Below are 21,587 nucleotides of genomic sequence, written 5' to 3'. Positions count from 1 at the left end.
CGTGCTCACCAACCTCGTCCCCAGGTGCCACAGGGCACAAAACAACCCCAGCCCTCACAGAACCACAGCATGGTTGGGCTGAAGGGACCCCCAGCCCCACTCCTGCAGTGAGCTGGGTGCTCCCCTCAGCTCAGGCTGCCCAGGGCCCCTGAAGAAGCCGTTACTGAGACAAACAACGCCCAGCATGGAGGCAATCTCACCTGAACGTTGCTCAGATTCTCTTTGGGTTTATCAGAACAGCAAAGGCGATCGCCCGGCTCCTTTGGATGCGTTGCAATGAGCGTCAAGGGCAGCAGCGCCTTCCTGCACCTTCCAGGTGTTGCACATTAGAGCAGAGCTCTGCCCCAAGCTGCTGCCCCTGGTGGATTCCTCTCCTCACCATGTGCTGGGGGCAGCTGGAGGGGGATTTTAGGAGGATACAAGGCCCTTCTGGCTCCTTCACCAACGAGTTGGGAGCTTGCTTTTCTCCCTAATGGAAGGTTCAACACAGTGACCTCCCAATGCTCCTTCCAACCCTCATTATTCTGCAGTTCCTCTGCAAGCATCCCCTGTTTCCTGCACAAGGTGCCCACTTGGACAGTTGGGGACCAGCGCTCCTCCTCACCACACTTCTCCAAAGGAGCACTGACCAAATTATCCTTTAGAATCGTAGGATCATAGCATCACCAAGTTCAGAAAACACCTCTAGGATCCCCCAGTCCAACCATCCACCTATCACCCGTATTTCCCACTCCACCACGTCCCTCAGTTCAACACCTAAACGTTCCTGGAACACCCCCCCAAGGGATGGTGACCTCCTTGGGCAGCCCATTCCAGCACCCAACCACTCCTTTGGAGAAGAAACTTTTCCTAATGTCCAGCCTGAAACTCCCCTCCCACCCCCCAAACAAGGCGTTACCTCAGACCGTGGCACCACACCAGGAGCAACAGATGCTCCAACTCTGCTCCTCACTCATCCTACCCCAAAATAAAGCCCCATATCTAACGTGTGGGGCACAGCCCCCTACTGCTGCACCGCTGCGCCACAAACAGTGCACCCAGGGCAGAGCCTTCACACCACGGAGCTCCGTGCTCCCAGCACCCCTAGGAAATGATTCTGCTGTGAGGAGGAGTCCAAAGCTGCAGCTGAGATGCAGGATGGACTCAGATTAACAGCTGGCACCGGGCTGAGAAGCAAAGTGCAGGAGAGAACGAAACAATCTCTGGCCGTTTCTCCTCAAATCCCCAGAACAAATCAAGTGGCTCAGAGCCTTTCAGAAGCTGTGAAGGTAAAACAAATTGGCTGAGGCTCTTAATAAATAAATAAACAAAGCGGCGAGATAGCACTTAGGGCAAAGATCTCATTCACAGTGCTGAGGGGGAAATCGGCCTGGGAATAATGCATCGGTCCGCACGGCTGAACGCGATAACGTGAGAGGAGAGGTCGGGACAAGGCTTCTGTTTTATTAAACCCCCCTGAGGAGAGGTCACGATTATTAGAAATCAGATCCCTGGGATGCAGTTGATGCAATAAGTGCCGTTTGAGCAATCTCAGAAGAAGGGTGTTGTTGTCCTTGAGAGCAGCTCGGCAGAGAAGGACCTCGGGGTCCTGATGGACGAGAGACTGAACATGAGGCAGCAGTGCGCTCTGGCAGCTCGAAAGGCAAATGGGATCCTGGGCTCCATCAGGAGAGGGGTGGTCAGCAGGGACAGGGAGGTGATCGTCCCTCTCTACTCGGCTCTTTGTGAGGCCCCATCTGGAGTCTTGTGTCCAGGTGTGGAGCCCTCAGTACAAGAAAGACATTGAGATCTTGGAAAGGGTCCAGAGGAGGGCGACTGAGATGAGCAGGGGGCTGGAGCACCTCCCCTATGAGGACAGGCTGAGGGAGTTGGGCTTGTTCAGCCTGGAGAAGAGAAGCTGCGGGGTGACCTCATGGCAGCCTATCAATACCTGAAGGGAACCTACAGCCAGGAGGGGAGTAAACTCTTCAGAAGGGCTGACAACAGCAGGACAAGGGGAAATGGATCCAAGTTGAAGGAGGAAAGATTTAGGTTAGATGTTAGGGGGAAGTTCTTCACAAGGAGAGTAGTTAGGCCCTGGAACGGGCTGCCCAGGGAGGTTGTGGATGCCCCGTCCTTGGCCGTGTTCAAGGCCAGGTTGGACGGGGTCCTGGGCAACCTGATCTGAATGTGGATGTTTGGTGGCCCTGCTGGGCAGGGGGGTTGGAACTACATGATCCTTGAGGTCCCTTCAACCCGGGTGATTCTGTGATTCTGTGATTCTGTGGTGTTTGCTCAGGGTGGCGAAGGGCCAGCAGTGTGAGGGGTGCTGCCAGCAAAGCTCTGAGGTTTCTGTGCACGGAGGAGCGGTGCTCCGCGTGCTCTCTGCCTGCAGCAGCCACGGGCATAGCAGCAATTTGCATTGCCTGCTGCAGAGATGCTCGTGGCCAGGAGCAGAGCAGGCTCTTTGGAGCACAGGCAGCGTAATCCCTGCTTCCCTCAGCGTGCGTCCTGCTCTGAGCATCACCAGCTGGGCTTGGCACACAGCTCTCCTGTGCTGCATCACCCAGAGCTGCTTAAGGGATGCAGAGCTGCTTAAGGGATGCACTGAGCTGAGATGTGCTACCAGGAGTGGGGTCTGGAATGTCCAGCCAGATCCTGGGCTGTGCCTGCGACCACTTGTTAGACACAAGGTGCAGAAAACAGACACAGGACACTGTGTGCTCCGATTCCAAGAGGCTGAGAACATGAAGGCAAAGTTGGAGGGGATGGTCACAAAACGGGAAGTGTTCACCCGAGGGAGGGAAGGATGAAGGGAAGGTGGGGAGGAGGGAAGGGGGATGGGATGGGAGGGAAGGAAGGCGGGAGAGAGGGAGGGGAGGAAGGAGGGAAGGCAGATGGAAAAGCAGGAGGAAGGAAAGGCAGAAGGGAGGGAAGGCAGGAGGGAAAGGAGGAGGGAGGAAAGGCAGAAGGGAGGGAAGGCAGGAGGGAAAGGAGGAGGGAGGAAAGGCAGAAGGGAGGGAAGGCAGGAGGGAAAGGAGGGAGGCAGGAGGGAAGGAAGGTAGGAGGGAAAGGAGGGAGGCAGGAGGAAGAAAGGCAGGAGGGAAGGAAGGAAGGCAGGAAGGGAAGATGGGAGAGAGGGAAGGAAGGCTGGAGGGAGGGCAGGCTGGAGGGGAGGCTTCAAACGCTATAGAAACTGAAAAGCAGCAGTGATTGCTGTGGGCAAAACACACATACACACACCAGATAGAAAAATCCAGAAGGCACAATCACAAGAAGTGCCACTGCAGTGAGAAGCAAAGCAAACAAGAAAGCATTCTGCAAATCCACTGACAGCAAGAAAAGATCCCAAATAGCTGGAAATGGTTGGTGCTCTTTTGGGTAACTGCAGAGAGAGAAAGCTTCCAGTGGATGAAACTAAGGAGACCAACTTAATGTCTGCTCATCACTGAATCAGCCTTTAACACAAAGATCAGTGTGAGATGGAATGCACCTCTGCAGGGGCTGAGAGGAAAGAGCTCACCTGGAAACCAGCAATGGGAACTAATTAATGTCGGGGTGAGCCAGACTGCACATCTAAGTGAGAAGTTTAAGGGTGGATTGAAGCAATCTAAGAACACTGAAGCTCATCTTTGAAGGCTCACGCGATACAGACCGTGTCCCAAAAGCATGGGAAAGCCTGGGAAAGCACAAGGTTTGGGTTTAAGCAGACCCTGGTAAGCTGAAGGTGCTCCATCCGTGCAGGAGACATCAACCGCAGCACGATCCAGATAGGGAAACACTTGTTATGGAGTGGGATTTGAGGGAGGAAAGGAAAAAGGTGGAGGCTCTCACACGCGGGATGTGAGTCACACATCAGGCATCTCACAGAACGCAGCATTAGCAGCTATCAAAACCACAGCCTGAAAAACACACAGCATCATCTGCTGCTGCGTTGTGCTGCACCTGCACCACGCTGCTGCCCGGAGCAGCTCTGGGACAGAGCTGTGGGTACAAACAGACACACGGGGCTTTGCAGACCCTCAGAGCTCAGGGAATTGGGGGAGGATGGCAGCCGTCTGCACCGCCAACACCTCTCCAGGGCAGCTCCCAGCCGTGGGCTCAGGGGACAGCACAGCACCACTGGGGATGCTCAGAGAGAGGCTGCCCCAAACCCTATGGGGTGCATCAACCCCCAGCTCTGCCCCGTGCCCACGCACACAGCATCGCCCCTGGAAAACGTGAAATGCTGCAGCTAAACCATTCTTCCCTTAAATGATGTCTGCCAGCCCGAATATATTTGCAAAACAATCAGAATTTTGCTGGCGGTTTCCTCCCTCAGAATAAAGGATTTGGGGACACGTGCTGCAGCCGTGGATTTTTCTTTGTGTTTAATTCTGATCAAAATCTGACCCAGCACCAATTTTCCTGCACGATTTTGGGAGGGGAGATGTGAGAGGACTCCAGGTGTTCATGGTGTGCTTTCACTTATCAGTGTTTTCCTCTTGGAAAAGAAAACATCACTGGGAACTGAGCACGGAGATGTGGTAAAGTATCATAGAATCACAGAACTGCTCAGGTTGGAAAAGACCTCAAAGATCATCGAGTCCAACCGCAACCCAACCATCCCACCCCAACTCTAACAGCCCTCCACTGAATCACGGCCCTGAGCACCGCATCCAGATGGTTTTGAACCACATCCAGGGCTGGTGGCTCAACCACATCCCTGGCAGCCCATCGCACTGCTCAGCAGCCCTTTCTGCACAGAAGCGTTTCCTCAGATCCAACCTCAACCTCCCCTGGCACAATTTGAGGCCATTTCCCCTCGTCACCAGCCAGAAGAGACCAACCTCACCCTGCTGCCATCACCTTTCAGATGCTGGCAGAGAGCAATCAGGTCTCCCCTCAGCCTCCTTTTCCCCAGACCCAACAGCCCCATTCCTTCAGTCTCTCCTTGCAGGCCACGTTCTCCAAGCTCTTCCCCAGCCTTGCTGCCCTTCTCTGCCCCGCTGCAGCCCCTCCACGTCCCTTCTGCACCGAGGTGCCCAACACTGAACCCAGCACCTCCCCAGAGCTGAACACAGGGCAGGACGACTTCCCTGCTCCTGCCACCACTCCTGATCCCAGCCAGGTCACCTTTGGCTTCTTGGCAGCTGCGCACACCGCTGGCTCACGCTCAGCTGCTGCCCACCAGCACACCCAGCTCCCTTTCCATCAGGCAGCTTTCAGCCACTCCTCCCCAAGCCTGGAGGGGTTGTTGTGCCCAAAATGCAGGACCCCCCACTCGGCCCTATTGAAACTCACACAGTTAACCCCAGCCCATCCATCCGGTCTGTCCAGCTCCTTCTGCAGCGCCTTTCTCCCCTCTGGCAGATCAACGCTCCCTGCCTGTCTGCACTCGATGCCCTCATCAAGATCATTAATAAAGATGTTCGACAGGAACATCAGCCCAGTGCTGAGCCCCAGGGGATGCCTGGATTTGCCTGCATTGACCACAGCTCTTTGTGCCCGGCCAGCGTTTCACCCAGCAGCGCAGCCCCTCCAAACCACAGGCAGCTGGCTTCTCCATGAGTGTTGTTGAGGACAGAGCTGATGGTTGGGACCAGATGGTCCTGAAGGTCTTTTCCGACCCCGGTTATTCTGCCACAGTGTCAAAGGCCTTGCTGAAGTCCAGGTAGATCACATCGACAGCCTCACCAACACCCACTAAGCGGCTCATCTTTTCATAGCATGGCATCAGGTTTGTCAGATGGGATGAAGCCGCCCCTTGTCCTGGTGCTGGGAGCACCGAGCAGAGCCTGGCGCCCTCCTCCTGACCATCATCCACCCTTCAGCACTGCTCTGATTCCCCTCAGCCTTCTCTCCACCAAGTGAACGCCTCCTGGGCTCCCAGTCTTGAGCTTCAACTCAATGCTCTACATTCCTCCCATCACCAGGACGGCTTCATCCCACTGCCCCAGCCTCACCGCCACGCTCAGCACAGCGCCTGCACTGTGCATGTTCCACTTGCCCCAAGCTCAGAACCTCAGAATGCTGCCATCCCTACAGAAATACACAAAAAAATGGAATAAAACGTCTTAGATGCACATCATTAAATGCAGATGGCCAGGAAGGATCACATGCCCCAGCCCAGGCAGTAGGCAGAGGATGGGCAGAGCTGCTCTGTGTGTCCCCAAGGCTCCCGGTGGTTCCAGGAGGAGCTCCAGAAGCACTGATTACAAAAGCCCACAGTGTGACTTCCCTCACTCTGACCTCCTAATGCTTCTATAATCACACTGTGCCCTTGCATAGCAAGCTCCCGAGGCAGTGAATTCCAGACTCACTGCAGGGAAAAGCACCGTCTCATCCTGGTTTTGAATTTGCTTGCCATTAATTCCACTGCATGCTCTTTTTTTTCTTGGTGCCACGAAACAATCAGAAGTTCCCTGTTTTCCCTCTCACAAGCCGTTCCATATTCCCAATGTTTTTAACCTTTTTCCTCCCATCCATGTCGTTTCTAAGGTAACAATCCCGCTCTCCTAAATCTCTCTTCAGAGCAGAGGATCTTTTCATTGCTATCAAACTCCTGGCGATGGTTTTCATGGTGTGCGTGGAGCTCAGTCTGTCCCCAGACTCTCACAGGTGCCAGCACAGCTTCCGACCACAGCACCAAGCTGTGCCCACGTCTTCCTCCACCAAACCTGCAGTGATGTGGTTCCACCACACTTTGTTCTGAAGCCTGCAGTGAGCAGAGCTCCCCAACTGCATAGGAAACAACCTGCAAACCTGCCCAGGTTAAACTGTTCATTAGGAATCCCACCCAGGACCCTCTCGTAGCTATTTTGCACTTATTCTCCTTATTTTTCATTCACTGACATGCTTCTGTCTCCCTGATCCCTTCAGATCACCTCGAAGACTCTCCAAGATGTATCTGCATGGCATTTAATGTAAAGAGCTGTCACCTGCAGATGGGTTCTTTGCTGCCCAAGCCTATTCCCTGCTTGCTCATCAGCAAGCACAAGGACAGCCCACAGCTGCCACCCACTCTTCAGCCTCCTGCTCTGCACACGCAGTGTTGGAGCTCCCCATTACCCCCCCCAGCACACATTACTTTACACCAGGCATGGCTGCGGTTCGCCTCTCCGACAGAGGATTTCATGAAGCAAAGCCTGAACCCAGCCTTCACCAAGAGGCCTTCTCCTCAACTCCTGCCCTGCAGCAGCATTTTAGCAGGGAGGCCTCTGCCCTAAAAATCAGCACTCGGTGCCTCGGTTCCACCCAGAGGCAGAGCAGCAGCAGAGCTGGAGTTGGTGCTGCTCACGGTCGCTGGGTGACAGGGGCGCAGCAGGACAACAAAAGTCACACGGATGGGCCACTGCCATCCCTGTAGCACAGTGAATGTTGGTCCTGATCCACCAACGGGAGCGTGGCCGTGCCCACCAACAGCTCCCAGGCCCGAGTGGGTTCAAGAAAGCAACCACCTGTAGGTATGCAGGAGGCAGCGACAGCCAGAAGCCGGCTCGGACGCACACAGGGCCAGCTTTTCTGCAGTATGCCACCTCCAAGTATTAGTTTTCAAGATGCATCCATTGCCATGGCAACAACGAGCACAACATGGAATCGATGTGCTCACCATTCTTTCGAGACTCAAAATTAGACCGAGGGATGGGGAGAAGATTGAAGCAGCCCCCCACTGCGCTCACGCCAAGCCCTGAGCATCCCTTCTCCATGCACTGCTGGCACTTGCTGGCGCCAGCCCGTGTCTCACCACCTCTCCCATGGGTGCCAATGCGACACAGCCCAGTCCCACTGCGCCCACCCAGCTCTCACCTGGCCTTGCCGCGGCTGCTCCTCCGGAGCGTGGGCAGGTCGACCTCCTTCTCCTCCTGCACACGTTGCAGGGACGGCGAGCGGCTGTGGGCGCTGCGGGCGCTGCTGGAGCTGGCCAGGCTGCCATCCCCACCACCGACCCCCACCGCAGCCTCCTGCATCTGGGCCAGCAGCTGGGGGGGGAGGCTGCGCAGGGAGGGCACCGGAGAGTAAGACGCCCGGCTCTCTGCCTTCAAGTTGTTGTCGCTGGCAGAGCGTTGCAGAATTCGAGGGGAGGAGAGGCCGCCGGCGCCGAGGATCCGTCTCCGCTTCGTGTAGCTGGGAGTTTCTCTGAAAGGCACTGCAAAAGAGGCAGGAAAGGGGCGTTAGGGATTGGGTGTGCAGGGCGAAGCCGGGCGGTGAGCGGTGCGGCATTGGGGTGGGAAGCACGGGGAAGTGGCGGAGTCACCGTCCCCCCAGAGGTGCTCGGGAAAAGGAGTAGATATGGCACCTGGGGACACGGTCAATGGGCACGGTGGGGGTGGGTTGGGGTTGGCTGGGGCCTTGTCCAGCTTTAATGATTCTGTGATTCAATGCCATGCTGGGGCAGGAAGGTGGTAGCAGAGAAGGAGCGCGGAGATGGGATAGGAATTGTCATAGAATCATTGAATGGTTGGGTTGGAAGGGAACTCAAAGCCCCTTCCCCCCCCACCCCTGCCGTGGGCTCGGTGCCCACCACCAGCTCAGAAACCATCCATGGCCTTGAGCACCTACAGGGATGGGGCATCCACACTCTGGGCAGCAGTGCCAGGACCTCACCACCCAGGAGAGGAGGCACGTCCTTATGGGAGCACAGGAGGAGCCAGAACAGACAAGGCTCCATCTGCTTCCAGCTCCCATCTCAGCATGGCACACGGTGCATGCTTCTCTCCCAGGGAACAGCCACGGGCTGGGAGCACAAGGAGTGGAAGAGTTGTATCAGGAGGGTTTAGAGGCAGCATCTGGGGAAGCACCAAAGAGTCCTCAGTGGGGCCAAAGCCATGGTGAGGGTCAGGGCCACCAGTTGGACCCCCTGCAGTCCACAGCCTGGCCCAGAGGTGGGTATATGCACATGGTCACTGGCAGTGATCCTGGCCACCAGTTACTCCTCAGTTCTGGGGGTAAGCCTGCCCTTCTTAACCCTTTTCCTAACCCTTGGCAGTGTCTGGAAGAAGCAGACTGCACAAAGCCACCTGGAGATGCCAAAACCCCCCTCTGCCAGCAGCTGTGCAGAGTGAGGGGGACTGCAGATGGGATTTCACACAGCCACAGAGGGACGAGCGCTGTGCTGCAGCTGTGGCACGTGTGCGCCGTGGAGCCCAAGTGATGCAGACCTCAGGTCAGGAAAGACACATTTTTCTCAATGAATCTGTTTTCATTCTGAAGCTCGGTGTGCTTCAAGTGAGGCATCCTTCAGCGGGGAACACATCGTCAACAACATGCAGCTCACTCAGAATATCCCAGATTGGAATACCCACAAGTATCACCAAATCCAACTTCTGCCCAGGGCAGTGAGGAGTCCCCCCTGGAGGTGCTTGAGAGCCTTTGTGGATGCAGCATAGGGGGACATGGTTGGGGGGGATGGGTTGGGGTTTGGGAATCTCAGAGCTCACACTCCGCTCCATCACTGAGTGCCTGAGTTCTCCCAGCACTGCTGCGCTCGGAATATTTTCCTGAGGAGCATTTTAGGTTCAAAGCACAACAATTTCAGGCTCCTGTAAACCTTCTTGCTGCCATGGCAACTCGATGTGTTTGTTCTCTGATGTTCCAGCCACGTGGAGGGAGGATTTCTGCCGGCAGCGCCGTGCCCTGCATCCAGGGCACCCAGAGGGCAAGGAGGACAAAAGGAGAACCCAGAAGCAACAAGAGATGGCTGATGGAAAGAGGAATGGCCCAGGCCGTGTAAAACGTGCTGTGGATTCAGGCGTGGGAGTCTGCAGGACTCCAACCTACGGTCACTGCCATCAACACAACACAGGGGAGTGAAGTTGAAGTCAGAGGCGAACGGCCGCCCTCCCAGTGGTGACATTCAACGTGCTGGGCTGACAGGAGCTGCCCTGGATCCGTGTGTCATCCTGACATGACAGACCACCAGGAGACATTTAATTCTGTACTGCATCACCGCTCGTAGGAAAACACTTTAATCAAATCAGAGAAGCAAATATGAAATGGGCGCAAGCAACCGACGGCTTTAAGAGTTATCAGGAACTGCAGAGAGTCGCAGGAAATGCAAGGAAGCTCCATGCTGCTCTCAAAGATCTGTTGTCAAACCAAAGCAACCCGTGTCCTTCAAGCATGGTTCTTGAAATAAAGGCACAGAGTTACTTTTACTAGAAGTGCTGAACGCTGACTGGGGATGAAAGGCACTGGCCTGAACATCTTTAATCACAGAATCATAGAATCACAGAATGGTTTGGGTTGGAAGGGACCTCGAGGATCATGAAGTTCCAACCCCCCCCACGTGCAGGGCCACCAACCTCCACATTGCACAGCAGCCCAGGCTGCCCAGGGCCCCATCCAACCTGGCCTCCAACACCTCCAGGGATGGACGGGGCATCACAGCCTCTCTGGGCAGCTGTTCCAGCCCCTCATCGCTCTCCATGAAGACACCACAAAGCTGCAGCACCTCCACTACAAAGCCAGGCTGAGGGAGCTGGGCTCTTCAGCATGGAGAAGAGAAGCTGCAGGCTGACTTCATTGCAGCCTGCAGGAGCTGAAGGGAGCCTGCAGACAGGAGGGGAGTCAACTCCTGGCAAGGGGAGATGGCAGCAGGACGAGGGGAAACAGCTGGAAGCTGAGGGAGGGCAGCTGGAGGTTGGATGTCAGGGGGAAGTTGTGTGCTGTGAGAGCGGGGAGGGGCTGGAACAGCTGCCCAGAGAGGCTGTGATGCCCCGTCCATCCCTGGAGGTGTTGGAGGCCAGCTTGGATGGGGCCCTGGGCAGCCTGGGCTGCTGTGAGATGGGGAGGTTGGTGGCCCTGCGTGTGGCTGCAGGGCTGCAGCTTCGTGAGCCTTGAGGTCGCTTCCAACCTGGGCCGTTCTATGATTCTGTGAACCTGTGATCATAAAACATCTGCAATCAGGAGGGGCTCATAAGGAATACGATCTCCATGAAAAAACCAAAACCAAAAATCCAAAAAAAACCCCAACATTGTTAGCATTCAAAATAAGAGGAGTTAAAAAAAAAAAAGAAAAAAAGCAAGCAGTGACTCATCTTGCAAGGGAAGAAAGCAGCAACACCTGGCAGAGACCCTTCTGGGCTGTGTGAGGTCTCTGCTCCCGTTGCTCTCGGCAGAACCGAGGAGCGCTGAGCACAGCCTGCGTGCAGGGAGAGGTGGAGCGGAGCTCATCATGAGCTGCTCACTGCAAGCACCAGCCGTTAGCAGTGGGATGCAAACAGGGTGCTGGAGGGCTCACTGGCAAGAGGGAAGGCACTTTGATTTCTGCCACGGGGCAGTGAGAGTGCTTCAATGCGCGCTGCCCCATTAATGGCCCATTTCCACGCGCTGCGCAGCAGCGCCCATCACTGCGCGCATTCAGATGGCTTGCTCTCAGCACCAAAATCACAGCCACCCCAAAAGCAAAGGGAAACACGGCCCCCGTCTCAGCCTCACACCAGTGGGGCTGAAGAAAGCAGCTCAGGACCGCTCTGCTGCTCACAGACCCACCTACAAAGCGCCAAACACAAAAGTCCCTGAGGCACCGCGTGGCACAGCAGCAAACAAGAGGTTACAGGTCACATCACAGGCTGCAAAGCTAAAGCTTCCTGAGCACTGAACTGCAGCAGCACGCTCTGACAACAGCAGCCCAGCTGCAGTTCAGTCTCCTGAAGGACACCTGCAGCATCTGAGAGATTTCGATGAGGCCCCCGCGCACAGTAACTGCGCGCAAGGCAAGGCTGAGACACCTCCCTCCATTGCCACAGTGTGATTTAGGGGTAAGGGAGTCAGGAGTCCAAAAACAGAGCAGAAAACAAAGGTTTTCTATTACTGCCATGAGAGCAGAGGCTTCTCTAATGATGCACATGCAGGCTGTGAAGCACCTTGGGCTCCCAGGTGCCTCCTGAACGTGGCAGCTGCAGGCTGGGACCCAGGCACCTGTCCTGGCACAGAGGAAAGCACAGGGCTGAGCAAAACCCTAGGAGGTCCCACAGCCCAGGCAGTGCTGGAGGACGCCTCATCTGCTCCAGCCTCAGTGCTTCAATCTGCAGCCCAAACTGCTCTGGGGCTCATCTCGAGATCACTGTGCAGCTGCAGAGAAGTCAGTGATCCAGGGATGATGGCACCTGCTTAGCAAGCCTGGCTTTAACTGAGAGTGCAGAGAAGCAGGCATGCAGGCTGCTGCAGGAGGAGGAGGGCAATCAGAGGAACACAGCTATCACTTGTACAAAAGATGCAGGGCTCTTCTCCAGAGGTTCATCAAATGTGTGTGCTTCCATCCACGCTGTGCCATGCAGGCACAGTGCAAGCTGCTCTCAGCAGAAATCAGACACGTTCGGAGGCACAAAACTGCACTCAACTGTGCAACAAGATGGAGACAGAACCTGGTGCACGAGGCAGAACTGCAGAATAGGACGTTGTATTTTGGCCAGGCGGCAGAAAGGACAGAAGAGGAACCCATATTGCATGGAGGGAAATCCGTGAAATGGACTCCAAAAGGAAACAGCAAACACTGGAGGCAGCCTGGTGTGGAAGGTTGCTATGGGTGCATCCATTTGCACAAGGAAGTCCGTTAGAAAATCAGCACTTGGCAGAGACATTGCCACAAGAACAGGCAGCAGGAATCAGGGCCACTGCACGCACAGGGCAGTGCAGGACACAGATGTGTGTCCACCAAAGCTCTTTCCTGCACAGGAAGGCTGTGATGCTCCAGGCTGCACACAGTGGGTGTCCCATCACACCTGGGGATGTGCTCAGCGGGCACGGTGGGATGGGGTGGGAATCTCAGAGCTGTTTTGCAATCTCAGTGAGTCTACGAAGCTGTAACGGGGAGAGCTGCCTTGCCTTGGTTTGCCAGGGGAAGCCCTCACCAGGAGGCTCTGCCCCAATGCCTCAAAGCACAGACTGACACAGGGATCCCAAAGCAGCCTCTCACTGCACCCAAACCACCTGAAATTGGTAATAACAACAAGGAAGAGCTGAGCCCAAGCTGCGGCCAGCAGGTGCAGGCATCCTGTCCAAGGAGGGCTTCCTCCCCTCAGCCCCATGGGGGAAGGGAGAGAAGTGAGAGCAATAAAGGCAAAACTTGCGCAGTTCGTACAATCAGCTTTGAAGATTCTTTTCTATACCTTCTCAAGAGTTTAATCAAAGTGTGTTTACTGTGGATCTTGCAGCAAAATGAATCACTCCAGTTACCATGACAGCGTCGCTCCAAGAAGTACAGCCGTGCTCCAGCCAGCCCGGCTAATCTGACACTTCCATGTTTGCTTTTGCCCTGCAGAAGGAGGAATGCAAAGCTTGGGGCTGGAAATGCCTCTCACTGCTCCACTGCTGTGAGGTGCAGCAGAGCTCCCCGAGGAGCCCCGGGACCCACAGCGCTGTGCCGGCACCTGAGCAGCACCTGAGCAGCTCCAGGCAGCCCTGAGCTGTGGGTAATGAGCCAAGAGGCAATCAACACTGCGAGGTTATTTAGAGATTTACTGGCTCGGTGTTAAATATTCATGTAAAAGAGCAAAAGCACACCAAGTGCAAATGTCTCCGCAGTTCCAGGCTGAGAGGCTACATTTACATTTTAACAGTGGAAAATTACCGAGGCGAAGGAAGGAGGCACCCAGCACCTCCCTGCTGCTCCAGGAGACTCCCAGGTGTCGCTTCCAGGAAGGAGAGATGGAGGAAAGGGACGCAAGGCCAGGGCTGAGCAGAGCCGCCTGCTCCAGAGGAGGGGGAACAGCTGTTTGTGAGGCTGGATGGTGATGGGACAAGGGGAATGGCTTTAAAGTGAGACAGGGGAGATTTGGGTTGGATATCAGGAGGAAGTTTTTCATGCAGAGGGCGGTGAGGCACTGGCACAGGTTGCCCAAGGAGGCTGTGGATGCCCCATCCCTGCAGGCATTGGAGGCCAGGCTGGATGTGGCTCTGGGCAGCCTGGGCTGCTGGTTGGTGACCTGCACACAGCAGGGGCTTGGAACTGATGCTCACCGTGGTCCTTTTCAACCCAGGCCATTCTATGGTTCTGTGATTGCATTCTATGATTTTCAGCACTGAGAAGCATTCCTCAGGCAGGAATCAGAGCCTTGCGATGCTCTGCTTTTTTCAATCAACAAAACTGAAAGCATCCTCCAACACTTCTCCAGCTGTCTCCATGTGGCTCTCGATGACCCGCGCTCACATTTGGTGCTCCATGGCTGGACACAGCCCCTCTTCTCTCCCCCTCCCACTCCTCTGCTGGCAGCGCAGCTCTGCACAGTGGGAGCAGCCCTTACTCCGTATTTGTGTAACTGAAATTGAAGCTGCTAAAAATACACGTTAATTAAAGCCGCGAGTTTTCCCCCATGCTGTCCCCAAAGGTGCAGCCAATTCACCTGTGAGCAGCACAGGGGAGGAGGCTCTCAGCCTCACTGTCAAACTTCCTCCCTCCATTCCAAGGGCAGCAATCAAGGATGCTGGTTTGGCTCTGTACATTCCAGCCAGCAGCCCAAAAGCTGCAGTTCAGTTCCAAGGAATTGCAGGAGCACTCACTGAACCGTTGGCCTTTATGCCCAATACTCCTTCCTTCACTGGTTGCCCAAGGAGGCTGTGGATGCCCCATCCCTGCAGGCATTGGAGGCCAGGCTGGATGTGGCTCTGGGCAGCCTGGGCTGCTGGTTGGCGACCTGCACACAGCAGGGGGTTGGAACTGATGCTCACCGTGGTCCTTTTCAACCCAGGCCATTCTGTGATTCTATCATTCCTTCCAAAGTGCCAGAGGTACAGTTGTATAAATGCTTATAATCTTTACCAACGTCCTACACACACACACAGATATCGTTGGCAAAGAGTACCATGGTGAGTGCAGAACACACACCCAGCCAACCCCAGTGAGAACAGAGGCTCAACGCTCCCCCACATCACCACATCACCCAGCATGGAGAGGACATCAGAGCCCCACCATGAGGTACAGCAGGCGATGCTCCTCCTCTGTGAGGGGAATCCACCACCAGAGGTGCTGCTCCTCCCAGCGCCGTGCCCAACGATGAAGGCACACCCAGGTCACCAAGTTGGTTTTTAATGCCATTTCCAAACAGAATCACAGGATCACCAAGGTTGGAAAAGACCTACAAGAACATCCAGTCCAACCACCCACCTATCACCAATAGTTCTCACTAAACCATATCCCTCAACGTAACGTCCAAAAAACAAGCACTGACAGCCAACACAACTCAGCTCAATTTTCCTGGCCTGGAGTAACTTTCTGCAGAGTGTCTGTGCTCTCAGGACCACAGCAGGACTTCTGCTGTGTGACATCTCCAGATCAGAGCACTGAATGTGATGTGCCAACAAGAGCACAGATCTCAGCTCTGCTTTACTGTAATTCATAGAACCTGTTGGTTGGGTTGGGTTGGGTTGAGTTGGGTTGGGTTGGGTTGGGTTGGGTTGGGTTGGATTGGGTTGGGTTGGGTTGGGTTGGGTTGGGTTGGGTTGGGTTGGATTGAGTTGGGTTGGGTTGGGTTAGGTTGGGTTGAGTTGGATTAGGTTGGGTTGGGTTGGGTTGGATTAGGTTGGGTTGAGTTGGGTTGGGTTGGGTTGGATTGGGTTGGGTTGGATTGAGTTGGGTTGGGTTGGATTGAGTTGGGTTGGGTTGGATTGAGTTGGGTTGGGTTGGGTTGGGTTGGATTGAGTTGGGTTGGGTTGGGTTAGGTTGGGTTGAGTTGGATTAGGTTGGGTTGGGTTGGGTTGGATTGAGTTGGGTTGGGTTGGGTTAGGTTGGGTTGAGTTGGATTAGGTTGGGTTGGGTTGGGTTGGGTTGGGTTGGGTTGAGTTGGGTTGGGTTGGGTTGGGTTGGGTTGAGTTGGGTTAGGTTAGGTTGGGTTGGGTTGGGTTAGGTTGGGTTGGGTTGGGTTGGGTTGGGTTGAGTTGGGTTGGGTTGAGTTGGGTTGGGTTGGGTTGGGTTGAGTTGGGTTAGGTTGGGTTGAGTTGGGTTGGGTTGGGTTGGGTTGGGTTGGGTTGGGTTGGGTTGGAAGGCAGCTTTGAGCATCACCTGGTTCACCTGAAGATAACCACCTTCCAGCAGGACCCAGGAGCTGCCCCACCAGTCAACCACATTCTATTTATTCTAACAGAGAGCTCTTTCCTTAGGAACTGAAGGGCTGGTGAGACCAAGGCTTCAGGTCGCTCAGTATTCTGACTGACAACAGTGAGGAAAGAGGTCTTTGTAGATGGCACAAGGAAGCAAGTCACATAGAAACTTAGTATGCTCCAATTACCCGTATAGATAGATCACAGAATCACCAAGGTTGGAAAAGACCCCTAAGATCATCCAGTCCAGCTGTCCATCTACCACCAATATTCCCCCACTAAACCATGTCCCTCAGTGCAACATCTACACATTTATGGAACACTTAACAAGGCGACTCCCCCACCTCCCTGGTTCCAGAGTCTGACCAAATAGAAGGCAATAGAACGGAGTGGGAACTATTTCCAATATCATTCAGCAAGCTGGTTCTTGGTACAGCCATATACATGCTTTTTATCTTTAGCAATGACCTACACACATACACACACAGAGGTCACTGGCAAAAAATAAAAGCACGGGTGGTAGATTAAGCTCAGCAAAAACTTCCACATTTGTTACACATTCTGGGAAACCTGACACAATCAGGCAAAAAGAAATGAAGGTTTTGATCGTGCGAGTACTTATTTATGAATCAGAGAATCATAGAATCACCAAGGTTGGAAAAGACCTAAAAGATCACTCAGTCCAACCGTTCACCTATTCCCAATAGCTCCTACTAAACCATGTCCCTCAACACAACACCAGCCTTTCCTTGAACGCCCCCAGGCTCGGTGACTCCACCACCTCCCTGGGCATCCATTCCAGCACCTGACCACCCTTTCTGAACAGTAACACTTCCTAATGTCCAGCCTGAATCTCCCCTGCCGTAGCTTGAAGCCATTCCCTCTGGTCCTATCACTAATGGCTTGGGTGCAAAGCTTTTCAACATCTACCAAAGATTCCTTTGAGAAGGAATCAGGGGAAGAAGTTGGAAAGGAAAAAATGTATGTCACAGCCTCTACTTCTGCTTGTCTCATGTTTATATCAGTTGCTGTATGCCATTCTGCATGTCCTCAGAGCCTGGTGGTAGTCATGCCCAGAGCTGTGGGTGCCCCATCCCTGGAGGTGCCCCAGCCCACGGGTGGGCCTGAGTTGGTGGAGGCACCCAAAGCTGGGTGTTTTTATGGACAATTCAGTGCTTGAAGACTCCTGGAATCTTCCAAAAGTGTCGTGGTCTAAATTAATGCCCTGCTGTCCGTTCACACACGCATGCACTGGGATACGCACCGCTCATCATCTCCACGTGGGAAGGACACAGTGAGGAGCTACGTGTCCCTGTCACTTCCTGACCCTTGCTAGGCCCAATTTAGGTCTTCACCTTCCTAAACACCTTGAAAAAAAACATCTGTTCCAAGGTAAAAGGAGAGAGGAAGGCTCTGTGCCACCAATGCTCCCATACAGAGCCACCAGGGAGCCAGGGCTGCAGGATTTCCAGCAGATGTGAGCCAAGAGGTGGATGCATCCCAAAAGAACGGAGTGCTGTGGGTCAGCAGAGCTGCAGAACCGGCCCAGAGGGGGTGAGGAACTTCCCCACCCCTACCACCACCCCTAAGGAAAACCACTGCCGTGATGCTGATCTCATGCAGATTGGAATTCCCCAACAAAAAAGGTATTTTTTGTAAGACAGGGCAACTGCTTTGGGTCTCGTTATGACTGATGATGAACGAATTCCTTTGACTCGAAGTTGGTTGCTTAGTGACCGTGAATCATGACCCGATTCGATTTGGCATTAAAAGAGGGAAGATGGTCCCAACCACTCTTACATGCTTAAGACCAATTTCTCAGCACTGAACTAATGCTGCACTGTTTCCCCTGGATCTCCTTCCGTGTAGGAAGAGTAAATATGAATAAAACCACGAGGTAAAAAAAGGAACAGCAGTCACAGAACCACAGTTGTGAAACAAAGCAGCGACGGTTAAGTACTTAGTTGGACAAAAGCAGCAAACTGAAGACATCAATTGGTATTGTAGGATGTATTTATCCTCTAATTGGGGAAAATAATTGAAATCAATACGGAGTTACAATGCATTCAAAATGGAGACAAAACACCAACAAAAACCAAGTGGCGTACGGAAGGAAGGAAAGTTCTAACGGCCTTCGGGTTGTTTTGTAGATGCAGAACTCTACTCCAAAAGCAGCAGGGAGAGGCATTTGCATCACATCACGATGACAAAGCCACTCATCAGCTGAAACAAACACTTGAAAACTTGCAGACTAAGAGAACTTCCCAGAAAGAGGGATGGTGAAAATTGCTGAGCAGCTGACACGAGATCCAGCTGATGCAAAACGACGTGCAATTAATGCCACCGCAAATTGTTGTGAAGAACAGGTAATGAGGAGCACGTCTGATTACACCGAGTCATGGCTGACAGGCGCTGACTGAAGCAGATTGAAGACTTGAATGCCAATGGGGCAAACAAACAGCCCTGCAGGAGGTGCCCCAGAGCCCCCACACCTCACGCTGACCCCTTTCCCACCCCACATCGTGCTCCCAAATAACCTTGTTCTCCTCCAGCCGGACTTTCGCACTTCTCAGTTCTTAATGAACTTCAGAAGGCAATTTCTCCTTGCCTGGATGTTCATCTGCCAGTTCCACTGACCCCAGGTGGATGCCATCTGGCCCTGCTGGTTTGTGTGCCATCAGCTCGCAACTGTTATCTGACCTATTTTGTTCAAACAGACCCATCGAAAGCACAAACAATTCATTCTTACTTGACACGGTTTCATGCCATTTTCCTTGAACTTCTTCAATAAAATTGTGCCACCCTGTTAAACATCAATCCAATCAATTGAGGCTGGAGGTCATCTACTCCCATACCCCTTCCACTGCAGTCTCCCTCCCCTTGGATTAATAGGACAGCCTTCTCGTTAGCACTGTTTCTAACACTTCCTGATAAGATTCAGCCTTTTCCCCAAATCCTTTCTGACTCTTTTCAAAGGTCCTCAGCAGCTCACTCAGAGGGCACTGGCACAGGTTGCCCAAGGAGGCTGTGGATGCCCCATCCCTGCAGGCATTGGAGGCCAGGCTGGATGTGGCTCTGGGCAGCCTGGGCTGCTGGTTGGCGACCTGCACACAGCAGGGGCTTGGAACTGATGCTCACCGTGGTCCTTTTTAACCCAGGCCATTCTATGGCTCTGTGATTCAGCTGTTAGTGGGAGCCTGAGAAAATAAGTGATAAAAGGACGAGCTGGGGTGCAGGATCCCAGACTCAGGGATGCTTCCAAGAGCCAAGCCTAACAGCTGGAGACTGTTCCAGTCTCCACAAGTCGTGCTCCACCTGTAGCCTGTTGTGGGTTAACCCTGGTAGGCAGCTCAGCACCACGCAGCTGCTCACCCACCCCCCCCCAAGGCAGGACTGGGGAGAGAATCAGAAAGGTAAGAAGTGAGAAAACGGACAGATTGAGATAAAGAACTGTTCAAGAGTGTAAAGCAAAAGCTGCAAAGTGTCCAAGCAAAGCAAAAATAGGGAATTCGCTCAATGCTGTGCATCGGCAGCACGTGTCCAGCCACTGCCTGAGCGCTGCGCTCTCCATGCACAGCAGCTGCTTGGGAAGACGAATGACATCCCTTCAAACACCCCTCTTTCTTTGCTCCCAGCTGCTGTTACACCTGACCTAAAGGTCGGCTCTGCATGATTACAGGATAATGTTTACACTACAAATGGAGAGAAGAGATGCTGGGAGGGAAAAGGTGGTGCAGGAAATACCAAACTGAAAGAAGCAATCGCTTATAGAAGCTCTGTGGTGGGGCACCTCCATAACCATCAGCCCTGCTGCAAGAAGACACGTCTCCCTGCCCCAGCTCTGGCTAACAGCTTTTGCAGGAGAAGAGCTCCAGTATGAAACGGCCCCAAAAATGCACAGAGACAAAAGGCAAAGGATTTCACATTGCGCTTTTCAGACCCACTCCAAACAATTTGGCTCACTCTTAACTTTGGCAATCTCAGCAGCCATAAGCAAACACTGTGCTGGACAAATGAGCTGAAGACCGATGGTCCCAGAAGGAAAGCAGATCCATCCTGCTGCTCCAGAGACCCAAAGCAGGCTGCAGGCTGTGCCAGCCACCGCGAGCAGCACCACGAAAGCACCAGGTCACAAAGCCGCCTGACAACAGCCCTGAACTCCACAGGAAGATTAAAAAAGAGGATAGGAAAACAAAAAAAGATCCAACTCACCAACATCGGACTCTTTGTGGGTTTTGATGATTTCAGCCAACTCAAAATTTCCTGCAATTATGGCCACCTGAAATGAGAGGGAGGGAAGAGAGTTGAGCGGCTCCGAACAGCACTGATCCCGTGCTCGCTTGCACAGACTGCACCATATGGACTGACAACAGCTGCTTTCCGTGGGGGATGCAAAGCCAACAATTGTTCTGCCTCAGCTCGCCCAGTCAGTAACCCCAAGGTGAAAAAACTCCCAGCATTGCAGGGAGAGCGTCTGCGGATGGTTGTGCACCAAAAAGGTGGCGAAGAGCTCGCAGATCACCGTTCCCATCTCCTCACAGCTCGGTGGTTGTATGCCTGACACCAGCCAGGAATGACTTGTAGGCACTGATAAGATCACAGAATCATTCAGCCACAAAAGAGCTCTGAGATCCCCAATCCAACCCCAGCCCAGCCCACTGCCCACATCCCCCAGTGCCACATCCCTGTGGTCACTGAACACCCCCAGGGATGGGGGCTCCCCGCTGCCCTGGGCAGCTGTGCAGTGCTGGCTGCTCTTTGCAGCACAGGTTGTTCCCAATTCCAACCTGAAACAACAAAAATCAGAACAATTTTCCAACAGAATATTTTTTGGACCTGGTTCCGAAAACATGAAAGAACCAAATTGAAACTGGAAGGAGAACACGAAAATCCATTGCTGCTCCTCGGAACATTAAGCTCAAAGAACCACTCTGGGCTGCTTGGGTCCTGCATTGTATGGACTGTGCCCCTGCCAGGGCCATCCCCACACCCCTGTGTGAGCTTCAGGTGGATGTTTGAGACCATCCAGCCCATCAGGAAATGCTCGATACATTGCAGGGAAGGGAAGCCATGCAGAGGTACCTGGACAGGCTGCAGAAGTGGGGCCATGTGAACCTAATGATGCTCAATAAGGCCAAGTGTAGGGTGCTGCACCGGGTCGGGGCAATCCCAGCTATTGATGCAGACTGGGGGAAGATCTTGAGAGCAGCCCAGCGGAGAAGAACTTGGGGTCCTGGTGGACCAGAAGCTGGGCACGAGCCGGCAGTGTGCGCTCACAGCCCGGAAGGACAACCATGATCCGGGCTGCATGAAAACGGGGCGGCCAGCAGCGACAGGGAGGTGATCGTCCCCCTCTGCTCGGCTCTTGTGAGGCCCCATCTGCAGCACTGCTGCACCCAGGCCTGGGGAACCCAGCACAGGAAGGATGTGGAGCTCTGGGAGTGGGTCCAGAGGAGGCACTGAGATGAGCAGAGGGCTGCAGCAGCTCTGTGTGAGGAAAAGTTGAGGGAACTGGGATTGATTGGCTTGGAGAAGAGAAGACACCAGAGAGACCTCATGGTGGCCTTCAGTGCTTGAAGGGAGCGGATAAA

The 21,587-nt window shown here is 53.9% G+C and overlaps 1 protein-coding gene across 1 annotated transcript in view; it reads right to left on the bottom strand.

Moving 5' to 3' along the window:
- Positions 1-21,587, bottom strand: part of SHANK3 (SH3 and multiple ankyrin repeat domains 3) — a 279,947-nt gene that overhangs the window by 173,917 nt on the left and 84,443 nt on the right. Inside the window, exons 10-11 of the mRNA XM_052705382.1 lie at positions 20,209-20,275; positions 7,768-8,107 (exon numbers count right to left, since the gene is read on the bottom strand). Coding sequence (XP_052561342.1) covers positions 7,768-8,107; positions 20,209-20,275 — 407 coding nt within the window. The remainder of the gene's footprint in view (positions 1-7,767; positions 8,108-20,208; positions 20,276-21,587) is intronic.

Source organism: Tympanuchus pallidicinctus, unplaced genomic scaffold (genome assembly GCF_026119805.1).
Source record: "Tympanuchus pallidicinctus isolate F22 unplaced genomic scaffold, pur_lepc_1.0 scaffold57, whole genome shotgun sequence".
In the NCBI taxonomy this organism is placed as follows: Eukaryota; Metazoa; Chordata; class Aves; order Galliformes; family Phasianidae; genus Tympanuchus; species Tympanuchus pallidicinctus.
The sequence above is the reverse complement of the archived record's forward strand: the minus strand, read 5'-3'. Positions and strand labels throughout refer to the sequence as shown.